Source organism: Erinaceus europaeus, chromosome 8 (assembly GCF_950295315.1).
Source record: "Erinaceus europaeus chromosome 8, mEriEur2.1, whole genome shotgun sequence".
Classification (NCBI taxonomy): Eukaryota; Metazoa; Chordata; class Mammalia; order Eulipotyphla; family Erinaceidae; genus Erinaceus; species Erinaceus europaeus.
In genome coordinates, this window is record NC_080169.1 from 92,417,314 (window position 1) to 92,438,459 (window position 21,146).

Here is a 21,146-nt window from a genome sequence, read left to right on the forward strand (position 1 = left end):
CAAGTAAGTTAAGCAAGATGCAGCACTCATTTAAGATAAAGACTCTTCAGAAATTGGGAATAGAAGAACAATTTCTTAACATAATAAAGGCCATTTATGACAAACACACAGATAACATCATTCTTAAAGGGGAAGAACTGAAAAATATCCCCCTAAAATCTGAAACTAGACAAGGATTCCCACTATCATCACTGGTATTCAATATAATCCTGAAGACCTTCAATATTGTAATCAATAAAAAGTAGACTAAAGAACCCAACAAAGAGAAATTAAAAAAAAATATATATATATATATATGGAGAGAGAGAGTGTGTGAACCAGAGTACCACTGTGGTATATGTAATACCAGGGATCAAACTCAGGAACTCATGATTGAGAATCCAATACTGTGCTATCTTTTAGGTCAAGAAATACTAAATCTATGATAGATAATCCTTTCATTACATTGAGGTATCTAATTCTTCTGGAGATTATATTTCTGTCAGAAGGGTTCATTTCATTTTTATCCATTTAGTAAGTGTATCTTTTAAAAAATATTTTATTTATTTTATTTTTGAGAGAAATGCAGAGGGAGAGAGAGAGAGAGAGAGAAACACCAGAGCACTGCTCAGCTCTGGCTTCTGGTGGTGTGGGGGACTGAGCCTGGGACTTTGGAGCCTCAGGCATGAGAATCTGTTTGCATAACCATTATGCTAACTGTAAGTGCATCTTTTTAATATCATCTCTGAAGTAGTCCGTCTTCAATGATTTGTGTTCTCACTCTGTTCTGGATGCATTATATCAGGCTCCCATATATTCAGGGCTCTGTCTATTTGTTTACATTCTGACTATGTATTTGATAGTGGACTTCGATGATTATATTATACTTTATCCGAGTATGGACATGGCAAGACTCCATGCTCTATCCATTTTAAAGTTGATTTAGTTATTTGATACCCTTTATCTTTACCCTTTAGTAAATACCCTTTAGTCTTCTGTTTAAATTTAAAGTAAATTTACTGAATTCATAATAAAACCCTGGAATTCTGCTGGACAGTGCAGCAGATTTTTATATTAATTAGGGGAGTATATACTAAACTATCAAGCAATCCTTCAAGTCATGGACTGTGCCTGTAGCTATATTACTTTCTTTACTCTTTATCTTTATTTGAATTTCAAATTTTTTCTGTATAGAGGTCTAGGAAAATTTGCATGCCTTTGTCAAAGTTAACTCATAGATACATTATGTTTAACTGTTTCAATGAAATCTTCCTTATTTTTAGAATATATTTTCATAATAATATTTGGATGCTTTGCCTTTTAAATTCTGTTGACATTTACACTGACAGCACAAATGCAACGAAAGGCAAAAGTGATATTACCTCAGCATGAATCAAGGCTGTCATGCTAAATTATGCTCCTCATTGTACTCTTCACAACCATGCATTCAAGAAAAAAATATTTATAACAGCCAGTTTAACATAAGAATGTCCTTGATGGAACAGTAAAATTATTCATTTTATTGTATCTCTGCCCTTGAGTATACATTTATAAAATATCATCTGTGACAAAACGAGAAGTTTGCATAAAGCACTTTTGCATATTGAGATACAATGTCTCAAGGAAAAGTGTTTTAAGTGATTGAGTCGAAGGCTGAACTGCTTTTTTTTTCTTTCATAGAGTATGATTTTTAGTTGTAAAGATAACTGGTGAACTTATTTAGACTTGAGAGGTCCTGAGAACAGGATGACAGATAGGCTCTCGCCCTCCTTCTTTGCAGGAAGTTTGAGGAGAGAAAAACTCAACTGTTAGCACAGTCTAGGCAATACAGAATCAATTTCAGTAAGCTCCTTTTGCTACTAGTTAAAAGGCAACTCCTATGAACAGGGATTCACTATTATGCTGTTAGAACCAAAGCAAAAGCACAGGATCAACAATCACCTGGGCTGTAATTCACTAGAAGAGGGGGGTCTGAATGCAGAGAAATAAAGGGTTCACTGCCTAAACGTGTTTTCACCTAGACCTGTTTTCACCAGCATTTCAGGGCTGTACAACTAGGACTTGTCTGGATAATCCTGCAGATAATATATCATGACCACCTATTACCAATTCCAATCTAAAAGGTAAGAGAATTGACCATTTCAAGACAATGTAAGAGACAGGCAATAGCAGAATTCAAAAGATACTTCCCTCACATGCTCCCTCTTTCCAAGCAATGCTCCAGGCTAGCATACTCTTCACTGGATAATAGTGAGAGTGAAGTCAGACTTCTTTGGGCAGAGAAATTAAGATGTATGTACAAACTGTTCTTTGAATGGCAGCTGAAGGATGTAGACAGCTCATGGTAAAGCATATGTTAGGGAGAGAGCATGCTTACATATCTAAGGAGAGAAATGGTAGTAGAGAGAAAATAAGAGTGACAAATTATAGGAAAAGGAGAAAATATATGCTGGTAAAATTTACCAGAGCTAATTGGGCAAAATTGAGATTCTATAACAGGTAGATGAGTCAGCCTCAAAGAAACAAGTCCTTCTTGCCATTGGTGTAAGGGAAGAGGAGACATTCGAAAGTGTGGGTACAGAATAAGTGTGTAAAGACAGAACTAGAAAGTTGAAGGAAGTGTCCTCAGATATTCTAAAGCAGGAATCAACTGAGATGAAAAAGACTATGTAAATTAAGGCGAGTTGCCTCTTATTTAAGGTCACTGAACACCTCAGCAGAGGCATGACAAAATTAATTTTGTTGGCAAAATTAATTCCAAATAAGGGACAGAAAGTCTAAAGCAGAGAAACAGTCTGAGAGGACAGTCAGCAGCTGTTTTAAAGGAAAGGACACATACTAATAGTTTCTCAGAATTGCACTCAGGCAAGTTAGGAAGAACTAAAGGAATACAGACACAACCAATTCTAGCAGAGAGCTCTAAATGTGCTTACAAGTCTCCATGATTTCTCAGGAGTGGACAGAACCCTGTCCTTTAGTCACTAAAACTGTCAGTTAAGAGAAAATACACATCCTTGGAGTGTAGCAAGCACTGTCATCATGTTGTCATTGGTGCTTGCTCCTCATGTCCTCATTTGACTTTTGGTGAATCAGTAGAGTGTGCAAAGAGTGTGCAATGAACAGCACGCTTCCCTTCTCTACTAAGCTAACCAAAGGGACACAGATTTAAAGTGCTGTCAGACATTAGTATATAGTGTCTTCAATTGCCTCTCTTAGTCAACAATTCCTGCAATGTCTGATAATTAAGACTCTCCCTCAATATCTGTGTATATACAGGAATTAATCTCTCGACATTGCCATGAGCAAACTGATGTGAACACAAATTGTATACTGTAGGGATATCATTTCATGTGGTGACTGGAAAAGTTAAGGCACAGTTATATGCCAAAAGTTCTCAGTAATTCCAGATGAGATAATGGAAAAAGCAACGTGAATTTATGTTACTTGTATAATATATAAGAAGAAATACAGTCACTTTCTGAAGGATTTTATCAAGTAAAGCAATGGTGCGGCAAGCGAGAGGTTAAAGAGATCAAATCTCATATACTGATAAAATAAATCATCATAGATGATCGATCAGAAATAATTCATGCTATCTGAAAAATATTAGAAAATTTAAGTTGTTTATAGACCATCTGAAAAAACATTTATTGCTTTTCTTCATATATAGTGCCAGCAGTAAAATATGACTTGGTTTCTATGCAGATGACTCCAGATACTGAGTCAGCAAAGCTCAAGTGATACACTTCTTTAGTATGAATATGTGCATTGCTTTATAAACTGAATCTTTACAGATATATGCTTTTCCTAAATATTCTAAAGAAAAAATTAACAAGACAATCCCTTTACTTGAGAGCCAGAATGTGTACCTAAATAAGTTGGTGACTCAGAAGAAAAATCAGGGAGATTTTACTCTCAGGTTATGATCTTAGGGTTCAAGTCGTACTGTTCAAAATGGCCAGAGAGCAAATTCTCTTAGTTACCAGTCGTATTCTTTCTAGGGTGTTGATTATATATTTTTTCCATTTTAAAATATTTTTATTTATTTTTTATTGGACAGAGTAACTGAGAGGAAAAGGGAAGATAGAGAGGAAGAGACACTGAGAGACACCTGTATCTCTGCTTCACCACTTGTGAAGCTTTCCCTCTGCAGGTGGATATGCTCTTATTTCTGACTATTTTTTAATATACAAACTAACTCTTAAAAAGTATTATTAATGCTTATGAGATGCAAAATTTCAGGTCTATTATTTTGATGCTAGTAACCTGAATACATTTAACATTTATACTCATTTTTTTTAAGCAAACAAATTTATAAGGAAACAAAAATTTTATGGTAGAGAACTGTTATCTCATCCTAGGAACATCAGTAGGAAAACATTTACTAACACATTTTTCATCAGCTGTGAAGACTTTCATATTCTTCTGTGGCCACACACCTTAGGTAGAACAGACTTTACTTTCTATTTATTTATTATATATCACCATACTCTAACAAGAGAGTACTAAAGTGCCACCCAGATGGCAAACACATCCTAATGACGTAAGTACAGCCACAGTGCAACTCCTCTCAAAGAAAGTAAGCAGCCATCTCCTGGGAAAGCATCTCTATCTAGTTCAACTGAGACTTTGAAAATGAGAGCACTGGGGTTAGGTCTGGAAACCAGGCAACGAGAGGGCCCAGACAGATCCTCAGTGCACAAAGACTGCCTGTTCATTCCATGTTAACTTTTATTTAGGGCATTGCCACATCTATACACTCACAATGAGCCTAGGTACCAACTCTGCAAAAGATCTCAGGTCCAGACAAGCTCTATGGAACAATCTCCTTCTTTGATCGTGACAGTGTGATACGTAGTTTCAACAGAAATCAGAGGCTTTTATTAGTTGTGTTATTTTTATAATAAATTGTCTATAAAAATTCCAATTAAAGAACAAATTCTTCTTGGGGGTCAGGAGGTAACACAGCAGGTTAAGCGCACATAGCGTAAAGCGCAAGGACCGGCATAAGGATCCCTGTTTGAACCCCTGGCTCCCCACCTGCAGGGTGGTTGTTTCAGAAGCGGTGAAGCAGGTCTGCAGGTATCTATCTCCTCCCCCTGCCCCCAACCCCCCCCCCCATTTTTCTCTCTGTCCTATCCAACAAGGACATCAATAACAACAATAGTAATAACCACCACAACAATAAAACTACAAGGGAAAAAAATAGCCTCCAGGAGCAGTGGATTCGTGGTGCAGGCACTGAGACCCAGCAACAACCCTGGAGGCAAAAAAAAAAAAAAAAAAAAAAAGAACAAATTCTTCTTTAAAAATAGTTGTATCAATGAGGTGTATGTTTTAGAAAAATCATACAATTACAAAAATGAAATTTTAGCAGTATTTTTAACATTATAAACTAAAATAAACTTGCTATTATATATAAACAGTATAGTTACTGATAAAATTAAACCTAAGAGGGAAACTCATTGATTTGAAATAAGAGTAAATCAAAATATTTTAACGGATTTAAAAACAGCCTATTTTTTCTTCAAATGTGGATATTCCAAAAGCCCCCCCAAATAAAAAACATTTCTAGAAATTTTAATTTCTTACAATGAATCAATCTGTTTTCAGGAGTCACATGTAAATATGAGAACTTTTTTTTTGAGGTGTTATGACTTTATTTATTAAAAAGTTGTAAAATCCCTTCATTCTGCAAATTTGAATAGCCAATGGAGAACCTAAAGAATTCCCCATGAGAACAGAGAACTAGGAGACAAAACTGAGCGTCATGCTGAATTACAAAAACAAGTGAAGTAGGTTCTATTACTAGATACTATGAGTACAATGGGTGCTGATAATCTCTAGCTTCTGTAATATTAAGCTAATGCCTCCTTGCTCTTCCTCCATGACAAGGGTATGAAATTCCACTTTACCTTTTCTAATTTGTTAATTTTTTAATGGATAGGTTTTCCTCTTCTAATGTTAATTCTTCAGTGGCTAGTTTGAACTTTTTAAAAAAATATTTATTCTCTTTTTGTTGTTGTTGCCCTTTTTTTTTATTGTTGTAGTTATTGATGTTGCTGTTGGATAGGACAGAGAGAAATGGAGAGAGGAGGGGAAGACAGAGAGGGGTAGAGAAAGACAGATACCTGCAGACCTGCTTCACCGACTGTGAAGCCACTCCTCTGCAGGTGGGGAGCCAGGGGCTCAAACCAGGATCCTTACTGCGGTCCTTGCACTTTGTGCCACCTGCACTTAACCCACTGCGCTACTGCCCAACTACTTTGAATGAACTTTTGTAAGCCAGCTTTTCTGTTTACAGATGTCCTCTCCACTATAAATAGCTTGATTACTTTCTGTGCCATGAATGTGTTTGTTTACTCAGTAAATATTTACTGATTATCAAAGGTACTTTTCTTGTTACCTGAAGTATAGTAATTACTAAAATAAAAAAGTCCTATCCTATGGGGCTAACACTGTAGGTCAACAAAAGGATGTGTATTCTATAGTATATTTTAGGTTGCAAGTGTAAAGAAGAAAGGTGAGGAGTGTAGAAGAAAAGTGAGAAGTGTGGAGACATGCTCCAGGTTGGGAGGAAAATTGTATGATTTAATTGATCTCAACACCTGACCTACTAAATTGCATATAAAAAAATAAACAGGAAGATTCGGATTCTGTAATCCACTCTTAACACTGGACACTTAGGCTGTTCCATTCAACACCGTTAGCCACATGTGGGTAAATGATTGTGAAATGGGGCTACACTTCTCTTAACTGAGATTTGCTAAAGTGTCAAAGACAGAAATTTCAAATGCAAAGATGAAGCAATGATAGAATGTATTTGACTGTGTTGTGATAAGGAATGACTGGGTCTTAGAACAGCACCTGACAAATCAGTGTTTGCTTTTATTGTTAAATATCATTTATTTTGGAAAGAGTGGTCCTAAAATTCTGATCTCTGGCTTTTATGATATAGTTAGATATTTTGCAAAAAAAAAAAATGACCGAGTTAGATAGCAATGGATGACTATGAAGGGCTCTACCGTCCGAGGGGAATGGGCAGAGATATTGGTCTATTGAAATTTAATGACAGGTAAAATCTTATGGCAGTTATTTTTCCAAAAATCTCCATTACCTTTTCTATAAAACTTTCTATCTTCAAAAATTGTGTAAGGAATCACTGAAACGGTATGAATATGAATCCTCTGTAACAGGCAGTCAAAATTGACAAAATACGTGCTGGCTGGTGGTGCACAAGTTACCATGCTCAAGGACCCTCGTTCAAGCCGTCAGTCCATTCATGTGTGTGTGTGGGGAACTTCACAAACAAACAAGCAGCGCTGCCTCTCCTTGTCTCTCCCTTTCTTATCAAATAGAAAAAACACACACACAAAAAAAAAAAAGGAGGAAAAACAGGCCACCAAGATTTGCGCTGCAGGCAATGAGCTTCAGTGATCATCCTGGGTGGGGGGGAGAGGGAGGGAGGAGAGGAGGGAAGAGGCTAATGTACAAAATGATGACAAATTGAGGACAGAATCCGACTTCTCTAGGTGCCAACTATGGAAAAGGCTAATAATGCTTCAGAGACTACTGTCTGAAAGATTCGTCAAGCATTTGCGCTCCTACAATGCAGTCACTTTATGTATGTATGTATATATGTATGTATGTGCGTACATATGTATATATATGTCTCTATAAGGCTTCACTGTCCCAGGGTCTTTTCTAGATATAGAGGAAGGCATAGAAACACACCACACAATTGAATCTTCTCTGTGTGGTGGTGGCTGGGCTCAAACCTGAACCGTGCAGTGGCAAAGCAGGCACTCTGCCAGGGGAAATATTTTACTGGCCTTTTACAAACTTCTATAAGACCCTCCTGGAACACTTCTTAGTAAACCTGTTAACTTGTTACTACATACAGCCAAAGCAGTAGAACTAAGTAGTTTTCAATGTTAATGCAGAGCATTCTTCAATTGAGATTATCTTGCATTTAAACCTTGACTTTAAATTACTGAAACCACACTGATTTTTTTCCCCTTTTCCATACAAGCATACTTTTAATAAATGTTTATTTCCTTGACCTACTTGTCTGCACAGCTGTGAACAGTACAGATATTAAATATAAATAGAAGGAAGTACATGGGAAAAGCCAACTTTTTTCTTCCTACTTCTCTAGTGGAAATGGAGTAGTGAATGTGGTATCTCCACAATCTGATATGATGGTGCACTATGACCTTTGCATATTTCTTAGGGGAAGAAATATAACTTCTGTATATTAGGGACTGAGTTACCTAACTCAAGTCCCAACTGAATGGCTTATTCCGGGCATTGAGAAAGTCACTAACAACCCTGTACTTTGGTCTGTAAACTAGACAGATGCTATTTTCATAAGAGAAATGTGGGGGGATAAAGAACCATATGAGGTTGTGGAAGAATTTTTAAAGAGCACAAAATTGTTATCATTACAATGAGCTGGCATAGAAAGGTATGATAGGCTTTTTTTCTTTCTTTCTTTCTTCTTCTTCTTTTTCCTAATATGTGCTTTAGTGATCACAATAGGGGGTTGTTCTTTCCTGCACATCTTGCTTTGTGTTATTTTCCTGTTTCTAGGACCAAACACTGAAAAATAACTGAGAAGATAGGATGAGAAAAAAGGAGACTTTTAATAGAAGACTTGAGTTAACTACAACCCATGCAATCTTGCCCAGAATATTATATGCTAAGCTTGACTAAGGTGAAAACACTAGAATTAAGATGGCTGTTCAGTTTTCTTTATTCCATTGTTTGTAGATGGAACTAATTAGCCTGTCTTTGTCCAAGGGTCCTGAGGATCTACTCTGTGTCAGAGGCAGAGTTGGGTGCCGGGGGTAAAGTGGCAAATTCAGTATAGAAGAAGTAGTAGAACAAATATGTAATTGCACATGCAATTAAACTGATTACACCTGCAATTCGTGGCACAAAAGAAAAGTAATCAAGCCTTAAACAAATTCTGAGTACTTTTTCCTAACAATGTCTTAGAACTTAGAACTTGGAACTCCTGCCTACTCCCATGATTAATAACTTTCAAAGTTAAGAGTAGCTTACATTTTATTAAATAGCATTTATGCTCTTTAATCTTATGGCTTTTTTTTTTTTTTTTTTTTTTTTTTAGGAATGATAAAGGAAAGATGGTACTGTCTAGTTTTAAGAGCTCTTCACATATTGGCAACAGCTTCCAAATAAGATTAGTGTCCATGCTTGTAACATAATGCATAACATTAATACAATCTCAGGCTTTTTTGCTTTCAGTTCATATCGAAAATACTGCTGAACCTGTACAAAGATAAATGGCCTCTATTTCCCCTACAAACCATTAGCAATACTTCTGCCAAAATCAAGTATTTTCCATATCTTACAAAAAGTGATCTAATAGGATCCTGAAAAGGAGAGAGCTATTTTCTTCATAATAAAACATCACACTACATTAGAAATGACAGCACGTGCATGCACAACATTCATTACCTGTTTCATATTCTGTTGGGCCTAAAACATAAGAAAAGAGAATTTAAGAGAGAAATAAAATTCTACCCACATTGCTTACATAGTATGGAAGACTACTCAAGCATGGACAGGTGAACTAATACTTTCAAATTAAATTTGATGTTGTTCTTGGTATGACTGAGTGTTTAAAAAAAAAAACACTTACTTTGAGATATAGAAAAGATGAAATGAAAAACACAGATTTTTCTTATCTGATAAGTATGAATTTTATTTCTTTGAAAAGCACACTGTAGTACAAAGTGCAAGGACTTTGTGCAAGGATCCTGGTTTGAGCCCCAGGCTCCTCACCTGCAGGTGGGTCACTTCACAAGCAGTGATGCAGGCCTGCTGGTGTCTATCTTTCCCTCCCTCTCTCTATATTCCCCTCCCCTCTCAACTTCTCTCTGTCATCTAAAAAAAAAAAAAGAAAGAAAAGCACACTTCCCAGTAGTCCTACCCAAGTAGTTCCTGAGGTTCAGTTTTCTAGGAAACCCTCACATTAGACTGGAGATAAGAGAATGATGACTCTAGAAAGGGCAGAGGTGAGATACGTATCTATTAGTTATGTTAGAGGTTTTTTCTTTTTAACACATAGTTAATTATAGGTATGATTTAGAAGAAAAATTGTACCTATATATAGTGGTAATATGTTTGTCTCGATCATTAATGAAAAAGGTTCATTGGTTGTGTATAAAGAGATTCTTCACATGTCTATAACCAAAATAGACTCGATGACTAAAAATAAACATAGACATAAAGGAATAAATCATATATCCTTGCAGTATTCTTGGACAAAATAATGGGGAAAATCTTAATTTAAATAGATACATAAGAACAAAAGGACTTCCACAGTTTTTTTGTTTGTTTTGTGCATGGGGCTCATAGTATTTAGATAAAATTATATTTATTCAGATTATCTGCAAAGTTGTTTTTCTCTTATCTAGATTTAAAATGTCTGTTTTTATGTCAATTCTTTCAAACCATATTCATAACACCCAATATTCCTAAACATGAAAATTGCTTGAATGAGTATTAAAAATGTGAAAACCAATATGTTTATCCTCTACTTTCTCCAAATGATATAATATTCATTGCTTTTGCTTTAACACAACATGATATCACAATTAATGATGTTAAACTGGTAACTAAGGAGGTTTCATGTTGTTACTCTCGTGATATAATACTGGTTGCTATAGTGATGGGATGGCTTTTTTGTTAATCACTCAGGAGGATGGTTATCACATGCTTGTTAGAAAGCTTGATCAGATTTGGAGAGAAGAAAGGACATAACATAGCCAATTATAATCATATTTCTATTGTCTGAATCCAGATGAAACTATCTTAATGTCACTAATAAGATTACAATTCATGAAGTACAGTTTTATATTAAAAGATACTTCTTTTTTCAAATAGATGATTTTTTTTTGTCTTTAGATACAACTATTCATGTCACAAACTTTCTTCCATCTAAAGTTAGTGCTAGATATGTAACAAAAATCAATTTTATGATAATCAGAGCAAAGAATTTTAGGTCCTTCCTAGCACTTTTAATTTTATCAAAGAATTCTTAAAGTCTGATTTATGACTTTGCCATAAATTTCAATTTCATTTCTAAGTATCTTAAATCTTAATTTACTTAATGAACAAAATCTGAAGGGGGAGAGAGCATTCCTCTCAAGAGAGCCTGCCTTTTACATGCATCAAAATATTGTAAGCAATTAAAAGTTATAGGAAATTCTATCAGTTTATTTCAGCTGTCAAATATTTAGATAATCAACAAGTAGAACAGAAAATAAAGACATGCACTACTACTCTCTTACTGATGAGGAAAGAATATACCACCCATAGTTTAAATACTCGACATACTTACAATAATGTCAAAAATATAACCCATGAAAACACCCTTTGGTTTCTTGAAAACTCAAAATAAGAACAAAAGACAACTTAAGCACAAGTCCTGGATCTTTCATTCAAGCAGAATCCCAGGAGGCATATTAAAGCAATGAATAGGAAAAAGCTCTTCAGTTCACCAGCTGAGATTTTAATGAGACATTTCCCTTTGCCTTGGTATACAGGTTTGTTCAGGAAAGGACTCCTCACAGAAAATTCAGTTAATAGGCATTGTTGGTTCTCACTGCCACTTGGGCAACTGCTCACTGTACTGACCTTCTATTTTGGCATATTCTGTGAGTCTAGTGTAATTGATCAAGGCAGCTTTCTCCAGACATTTTCTGACCACTTTTTTCACCTCCTCTGCTGGTATGGGTGTGGCAATATCTTTCATTAAAACCTAGAAAAAGAGAAAGAGAGAGAAATGACTGAAATTGAGACTGGTTTCATAAAGTAAAAACCAAGAACTAGTTACACCTGTTTATTACTAGGAGGACACCTTAGGTGACACTGTGTGTGTGTGTGTGTGTGTGTGTGTGTGTGTGTGTGTGTGTTTTGGGGGGGGGAGTAATGAGTTGGCACTTCACAACTGGGAATTCACAATCTTGGCTTCTCCTGCCTAAGCCTCATTTATGCACATCTACACCTCCCATAGGCCAAGTCACTATTCAGTCAGACTGTCACTTGGGTCCTCCAGGGACCCAAGACACCATTAGAGCAGATGTTTCAGATCAAGATTATAGTCCTTGGGACAAGCAATAATCAAAATATTTCTTGAGAAAGTATAAGTGAAGAGCTTTATTTCTTTTGAGAAATACATATGAAAACAATCACACAGATCTCATTAAGGATAAACTTCACGCCTGAGCTCTACAGAAAACAAGATCTCTATGTTCTCTAACTAAACTTTAATTACTGTGATCTTAGGAGGGAGGAGACAACTTCCTGTGTTAGTAAAATGGTGGAGTATCAAATACTAAGCTGCATAAATTGTGTATTTTTTTCTTAAATTCCTAAAGTATATTTAAAAATTTTTCCTTAGAAACTTTTACTATTGGCCAAAGGAAAACAGAACTGCTTACAATTCGTAATACAATGCACTTAAGTACTTTTATAATGACTCACTGATACATTTCCTTAAAATTTTCAGTGAGGTAAATGTTCAAGGAATTTTGATTATACAATTAGTCAAATTTTAATTTTTAAGAGTCAACCTATCAAGCATTAATGATCCCTGAAAACATTAAAAAATTGTTATAAAACTTTTCTTCCCATTCAAATTGAATTATTCTTCATATTTTCATATTAATCTTTAACAAACTGACATATATGGGTTAATTAGAAGTACACATTCTGCATATACTCTCCCCAAATCTTTCCTCATACACTAAGAAATGCACTAGCATTAGCATGCAGTCTTACTTTAATGTGATTATCAGTAAAATTAAGATTTATTACATATATAAAATGATGGGCTAAACCCTAGGTGTGTTGATGGTTATATGTTTAAATGGTAATATAGCAACATAGCTGCTTTAGACCTCATTTTACCAACTTCAGTGACACTAACGTTAATAGTTTTTCTGATAACCCACTACCTTTGGACCAGCCTAGACCTCATTTTAATCATCACCTTCTAACCCTCACCTTCCAAGTTCTTTTTTTTTTTGCCTCCAGGTCTATTGCTGGGGCTTGGTACCTGCACTATGAATCCACTGCTCCTGTGGCCATTCCCCCCCCCCCCCATTATTTGGATAGAATAGAGAGAAACTGAAAGAGGAGGGGAAACTAGAGATGGGAGGAGAAAGATAGACACCTTTTTTACCACCTATGAATAGACCCCCTTGCAGATGGGGAACCAAAGGCTTCAACTGGGATTCTCGTGCGGGCCCTTGCCCTTTTACTATGTGCGCTTAACCTAGTGTACCACCACCTGGCCCCCGCTCTCGCCCCTTTTCAGTTCTTAAACCGGTAAATAGCATTTTTTAAATATATTTTTTATTTTAAATGCCGGCATTATCACTGAGCCTGGTGACTGTATGATAACTCCACCAAACTCCTTGTGACATTTATTCATTGAAAGAGGTAAGACAGATACAGAGAGGGAACAAGAAGAGAAACATCTGTAGAATGTTGCTGCTTGTGAAACTACCCACGGCCTGAGATGGGAACTGGGAGCTAAAATACATACATGGTAATGTATGTATTTTAGCAAGTAAGTCATCATCTACCTTCTACCTTTGCTTTTAATAGTGGTGCTAATAAATGATCTTGTATCTCTGGAATTCATTTTGGCAGAAAAGCATACAAGAACAAGTACTTGGAGTCAATAAAACAGGGCCAGAATAATCAATCGTGAGATATAGATGATCCCTAGAAGTTCTTTTTAACGTTGATATAGTAGTTGCCCACATTACCTAGCAGTTAGATTCTGACTAGCTTATAAATGGACTCATAGACACATGAAAATGATATTTCCCGTTCAAACTTACAAGCAAAATATTGAGAATAGACTTTCATTAAGAAATGATTCGTAGCATGAGTATGAAACCATTTCTAAGAGAAAAAAATGTTTCTACAATTCATGAATCCACTTAATGCAATACACAAACTGAATTGAAATAAATTCTAAAATGAATTAAGAAAAAAAAGAGTAGGGTTCAAGTCTCCACTCTCCACCTGCAAGGAGGAAGCTCCATAAGCAGTTCAATAGAACTTCAGGTCTCTCTTTCCTCTCAATTTATCTATCAAAAAGGAAAAAAAGAGAGAGAGAGAGCGCAAGCCTGCTGGGAGCAGTGGATTCATCATGTAGGTACCAAGTACTTATATATTTGTGAATATTAAATTGTAAACTCTTATAAACCTGAGGAATATCACAAGTAGAAATACAAGTATATTGAAAGGGTCATAAAAGACAATTAAGTCTGAAACCAAGAATAATTAAACTCAACTACCACAATAACAAAAGAATTTCTTTACTGGTGGTACTGTCCCCAGGGTTTTCTGCTCTGAGGGGACAGAGAGAAAGAGAGACAGGGAGACAGAGAAATGAGAGAAAGATACCACAGGAGAGAAGCTTCCTCCAGTGTGGTGGGGGCAGGACTTGAACAGGGGTTGTGGTGAGTGTATCTTGCTGAACCATGAAAAAAGAAGAAAAAAAAAGTGTGGGGAAGAGGAGGTGAAAAAGGATACTAACAAAAAGAAGCTCCAAATTCAGCAATGTAGGTATTTATAGGCTTCAAAATGATTTGGGGGAAGCAGTAGTGAGATCTGGGCAGTTTGAATATAGCAAGAAAATGAGAGATTTCTGAACTGCTGTGGACTAAGAAGAGCATACTGGTTATGAGCAGTAAGTTTTACTGTGTACTTCAATAACTGGGATGCATTGGATCGACCTTCCCGTGGTGCATCCTGTGAGTACCCATTCATTGGGGAAACTGACGATCCTTCCTAGCCGACTGAATCCACATGGATCCCAGTCATTTTCAAAGCGATTAACTGGCTACGGAAGAAGGGCAAACGCTAGAAGAAGAAGAACTGAAATACACAGCAACTGCCAATGCAAAAAGTATTCACAGTGTAGAAATAGTATTTGTAAAGCAGTGTCTAAACATACCCTTTCAAGTAATGAGAGCGTAGCTTTTAGAGCACCTTCAGGCCGTCCAAAGGGAAAACAGTATCTATAAAAACAAACACACAAAAACAACAAACACGTCAAACATTTAATATGCAAGATTGCTAAGAATTTCTGTTTTGCTGCTTGGCATTTTAGGAGAACAATGAAAAGTGGTTGTCATAATATCAAACCGTTTAGAAAATTTTATATGGAAGCTTACATCATGGTTTAACTTGGAAACTCCATTATATAATTGTAGATGAGGATTCAAAGATTCTAAAGTTCTGATGATATATGTATAGTAAAAATCCAACGAACTTTTAAAGAATCTCTAAGTTTCTAATAGGTAAAGAGATGTTGAAATTCACTGAATAACAATTTTTAAAGCTTGTTGTCACTTAAACCCTCTGATAAAATGAAATAGATAAATGAATTCCCTCATTTCCTCATATACAATGAGATGCACGTGTCACAGATATAAATTCTAGGTTAAGGTTCAGCACCTCCCTTTCCCTAACATTTGCCTGTGGGTGCTGGTATCTAGTTTTCAACTTTTCCATACAAAGCACAGAAATCTTTTACAGCTCTTTAGCCAGAAGGGCCAATAATCTCAAAGTATTTTAGTCCCCTGTGTCCCTAAAATACATCCCAAACTGGAAGGCAAATTATGAAGAACTTTTGGAATCAAGATCAGAGGATGGAAGTATAAAGTTAGCCCAGCAGAAGTCAGTTGTCACATTGTGGTGACAGGTTTATTGTACTTTAGAAGGAGGAGATGTCCCTCTTCAGGTCACTTTCCACTTGAAGAGTACAGTCTTAGTGCCACTTCATTTTGCTAGACCTCCTGGCTTTGTTGCACCAGATTGAGAAAAGTGTGTTTTCCCTGTAGTTTCTGTCCCTGCACCTAGAGCAAGTGTCACAAGCACTTAGGCTTTCATTTTGCTGTTAGAAATAAACTAATAATTTGAAGTTTACTTTCCCTCATGACTTTTAGACATATTTTCTAAGACCTAATGAGCAGTGATGTTATTTTTCACACATTCACGTAAGAATAGCTTTTCCTAGTCAGATACATTTTAAGTTCATTTTGCTTTCTAGGTTCTCACAAAGCAATAGTTAACATTTTTACTAAGACTGGTAGTTTTCTGCCACTCACTCTCAAACACTCTATAAATCTAATCACTCATTTTTTTCCCCTTCAAAATAAATTTCATTTACTTCTAAAATCTTCCTTAGTCTTGCTTCTCTGCACCCAATTACCCATCCTCCTTTACACACACACACACACACACACCAGCAAGAACAAACCAGCCAACAAACTATGACAGTCAACTTATATTGATAGTTTTTGTTGTAAAGTACTTTTTTTTTTCCAGCACATTAACAAATTAGCAAAGTAGCTTTAATCATTCTGTAGACCATAAACCTTAATCCGTGTTCAAATAAAACACAAATTGGGTTCTTGTAGTCCCCTCCCCCTGCTTAAATCTTTTCAGTGTATTTGCATAATCCACCCATTGTCTTTCCTATTGTTTATTTCCATTAACCTGTGGGTGACACATTTTATGAATGGAATGTTACTGATCCCCAGATTACATTTAGCATTTCAGGGCTCTGAGGTCCCACTGGGTATGCTCTGAATTAGCATTAGCTGCCCATGATGTGTAAATAATTCAACACATTTACAGAGTACAAGTAATCCTGAATCAATAAAGTACAGAAAATAACTACACAGACTCTTAATTAATCTTTACAAAACAAGTGTTGAAAGAAAGCACTTGTTTTATTCTGCGTTTCTTGTATAAACATTTTGGGTTTTTACCAGTTCAGTAGCTCTGTAATAGCATAGCAAAGTGGAAAACACTCAACTATCAAATAAAATTCAACCAAGATTAATACCTAATCTGAGTAAATTTAAACCACCTATTCCCCTTCTTAGTACGTTAATTACGTAGATAAATGAGCTTGCATGGACCTATCCTAAAGTATGTCTTTTCTTTTTCATTACCCCCTTACAACCCAATATTTACTTTTGTCAATTATATATGCATTTGGTCTAAGAGGAAATTTATTCTGAAAATTTTTATAATATGAAATGTAAAATTCTTTTGGTCCATACTCCCAGAGAGATAAAGAATAGGGAAGGTTCTAATGGAGGGCATGGGTCTCGGAACTCTGATGGTGGGAACTGTATGGAATTAACCCATTTTCTTACAATCTTGTTAAACATTATTAAACCACTAATATATATATTTTTTGCCTCCAGGGTTATTGCTGGGGTACGGTGCCTGTACTATGAATCCACTGCTCCTGGAGGCTATTTTTTTCCTTTTGTTGTGCTTGTTGTTTACTGGTGTTATTATTATTGTTGTTGTTGGCTAGGACAGAGAAAAACTAAGAGACAGAGAGAGAAAGTCATCTGCAGACCTGCATTACCGCTTGTGAAGTGAAGTGACCCACATCCCTGCAGATAGGGAGGCGGGGGCTCGAACCTGAACCTGGATCCTTGAGCCAGTACTTGGCTTTGTGTCATGTGCACTTAACCTGCTGCGCTACTGCCCAGCCCCCTATAAAGTTATTTTAAAAAAGAAAAATGTTCTTATATCTGTCAGTTCCACACTTCCCAAGAAAGTTTTCTAGAAAATTGATTTATAACTCTAATTCTTTTTAGAAAGATGTATCTTTTGATACAGATATATCACTAACAAAGATTTCTTCTTTTCAATTTCTGCCTTATATAATATCCTACCAATTCTCCATAATGAAAGAGCTTTTGTTTCTCTCTTTTTCAAATATTTATTTCCTTTTTGTAGCCCTTGTTTTTATTGTTGTTGTAGTTATTGTTGTTGATAGCCTTGTTGTTGAATAGGACAGAGAGAAATGGGAGAGAGAAGGGGAAGACAAGAGAGGGGGCAAAGAGAGAGACACCAGCAGACCTGCTTCAGCACCTGTGAAGAGACTCCCCTGCAGGTGGGGAGCCCGAGGCCTCTAACGGGATCCTTACACAGTTCCCTGCATTTAGTGCCATATGAGCTGAGCCTGCTGCACTACTGACCAACTCCCTGAGCTTTTTAAAAAACCTTATTTGAAAGTATAAATGACAATGAACTGCATATATTACACATATTTAAGTATACAATAAAAACTTTTTTTTAAAGAATTTATTAATGAGAAAGATCGGAGGAGGGAGAAAGAACCAGACATTACTCTGGTACATGTGTTGCCGGAGGATTGAACTCAGGACCTCATGCTTGAGAATCCAATGCTTTATCCACTGCGCCACCTCCCGGACAACAATAAAAACATTTTTGTATATGTACTGATAAAAAACCGATTGAGGCATCTAGGAAATTTCATACTTTGAGCAAAAGTTGATTAGAGTTAGGCATCTAATCAGATAGCAAAGACCTCTGAGTAAGGACAGAAAAGAAAAAAGATTTTTTGTTGTTATTGTTTGCTATTACCAGGAATTTGCTTTAGAGAGCTAGAACCAAGACTCTCTTGAGAGACTATGGCTGTTTTGTTTTTTTGTCACCTGCTTCCCATATTAGGGGGTGGAGGGGATGGAGAAGAGTTTTAAGGTAGCACCAAGGAAGTAGTGGGAAGGGTTTTAAGAACACAAGAAGCACAACCATTCATTATAAGAGGGGCTTTAGAGAGATAACAGCACCAGTAAAACAGGGGTAGAATAAAAAATGCAGATAATCTCAAAAGAAATTGGCTCCTGGTGGGACTAGGGCAGAACTAGAAAAGCGAACTCAGAGAGGCTATCCTTCCATGGCCCTCCTGTGTCTGCTACATTCACTGTTTTACACTTTAACTGTTTCTGCACACTATCTACCTCACTCCTGTGAAATAAAAATTTGTAAATCTGACCCACATAGACTTTGATGATTCTTCCAAACTGGCACCTGTGAGTGGATCCACCCAACAACTCCCAGGAGGCAACTGACCTTTTGCCCCCTCCCAAAACCCCCCTCTTGTCCCCACAAGCCTCCCCCCCCAGCATAGTGGGGGCAAGTGAGCTCTCTCTCTGGTATCAAAATCAAAGACTTTTATAGACAGAAAGGAATAGGGACCTAAGAGTTTGACTACAAAAAAAAAAGCTTGGCTATTGAAAAGTTACTTTCCTTTAGGGAGGGTTGAGGTCTATTAGGCAGATATCTAATTACTGCTGATCAAGAGATTCCTGGTTGACTGATTTACGATTCCATCTCCAGGAGAACTGAAAAGTGTAATAAATTCTTGGTTTGATGACTTTGCATAAGGACCTCCACTTGGGTTGTTTTGTTTTTAACAGTATATAAGACACCACAGATGCAATCAATGTAATGGATAATACATGTGAACTCCCTCCCTTCCAAAAATGCTATTTTTTTCTCCTGGGGTCCAGGCTTTTGTCATTTGAATTCAGAATATGTACCTTAGTGGGTCTAATTCCTCTCACACTGCAATTATGTTGATATTCATTTCTAATATGTAGTTCAGTACTTTTTGGTGCTTGGAACCAATTCAATTCTTTGTCCACTCCCTAAGCCTTGTTGACAGCATATATATATAGAACCAAAACATCACTCTGGCACATGCAATACTTCACAAATATATTTAAGAAGTGTATGATTTCAAATAAATATATGAAAAAAGGCATGAAACTCAGGACCTCATGCACCAGCTGCAAAGCATTCCCCCTGCAGGTGGTGACTGGGGGCTCAATCCCGGATCCTTGCTCAACTGCACCACCAACCCAAAGCCCCAAGGTTTTGTTATCTCCATTTGGCAATATTTTCCTTTGTATACTGGAAAGCTTTGTATTAATTTTATTCCTACTTAAAATTATTAGATATAACTGACGTGTAACTTCACATCAGTTACAGGTGTACAACATTACTTGATATTTGCAAACACTGCAGAATGTCTACTATTAATTATCATTTGTCAGCATACTTACAAGTATGACTTTTGTGCAATGAGATCTATTGAGATTTACTCTTTTTGCAACATTCACATATGTCATAGAATATTAACTATGGCCACCATACCGTATTGCATTCCCATACTAATTTTATTGGAAATTTTGGATTTGATGCATGACGTGATTTTATCTGATGATTGAATACTTTTAGATTCCTTAAATGTTCTCCCGGAAAGTAGTGAAATTACTAGGAGACAGCCCGATTCACTTGAATTTCAATTTTAAATCCGTATTAGAATAAGAGACTAGGGACATTACCCTCTCCCATCCAGAAATAAAAGTACTAAGATAGGCAAAACTATGAATTATGGAATCAGAAGGTTTGGCGGTAGAAAGTGAAACTACTTTTAGCTCTCTGTTAACTCTGGGAATTTCCACTGGAGTTATTTCTTGTAGAACTCTGCCCACCTTCAAATAGTTTCCATATATGCATGCACTGATAAATACTTGCTAAAGACTAAACAGTTTTCTTTAGCACATACTAGTAGGTTTCTTCATTTTTCTCTATAATTATGACTGAGACCTACATGCCATTGCCTCTTTCTATCTCCTCAATGTCAGGATGTCTACTGGGATTCACCCATGTTTTTTTTTTCTCCCTGGGTCATGGCCTGGAAATAATCTCCTGGTAGTAAGTTGGGACAATTAAAGAGTCTACTTCATTTGTCTTCCATTCCCCTGGAGTCATAATTATTCAATGCCTTATACTTTTTTTAAAAGACCCCTTTCACCCCTCTTTTTATGCCTCTTTTGTTCCAGTGAGAAGGAAAACATCTGTTTCTTTCTTTGGTATAAATAGCTGTTTTAAAAGGACCATTTTCTATACTAATTCCTATACTCAGCTGTCTAACAGTGACATCTTTTTTTTTGATGGAGGGGAGGAGAGGGGTATATCTAAATTTAGCTTTGATACTAATTATATAAATGTGTACTTTGACAAATGAGACATAATACTATTACTTTTACCATTCTGTTTATATTGTTTATACTTTGTCTTTTATTTCATTTTCAAACACATTTACTTTAATGTAACATCAAACCATAATATATCAAATGTATTTAATGAACAGATCTCCAAATTCTATTCTAGGTTGTTGACACATCTTAATGTTTTCTCAGTTTAATCTACTTGAGGAATTTTCCTGATGTTCTCTGGTCAGAAATGGCTACTCTCTAAGCTGTTCTACT

The 21,146-nt window shown here is 36.2% G+C and overlaps 1 protein-coding gene across 9 annotated transcripts in view; it reads right to left on the reverse strand.

Moving 5' to 3' along the window:
- Positions 1 to 21,146, reverse strand: part of CADPS2 (calcium dependent secretion activator 2) — a 614,124-nt gene that overhangs the window by 115,684 nt on the left and 477,294 nt on the right. For 5 of the 9 annotated variants that reach the window (XM_060196498.1, XM_060196491.1, XM_060196494.1 and 2 more), the window contains exons 15-17: positions 14,987 to 15,050; positions 11,647 to 11,770; positions 9,463 to 9,483 (exon numbers count right to left, since the gene is read on the reverse strand). In XM_060196498.1, coding sequence (XP_060052481.1) covers positions 9,463 to 9,483; positions 11,647 to 11,770; positions 14,987 to 15,050 — 209 coding nt within the window. The remainder of the gene's footprint in view (positions 1 to 9,462; positions 9,484 to 11,646; positions 11,771 to 14,986; positions 15,051 to 21,146) is intronic. The other 4 variants (XM_060196497.1, XM_060196496.1, XM_060196500.1 and 1 more) reach the window with 1 other exon arrangement.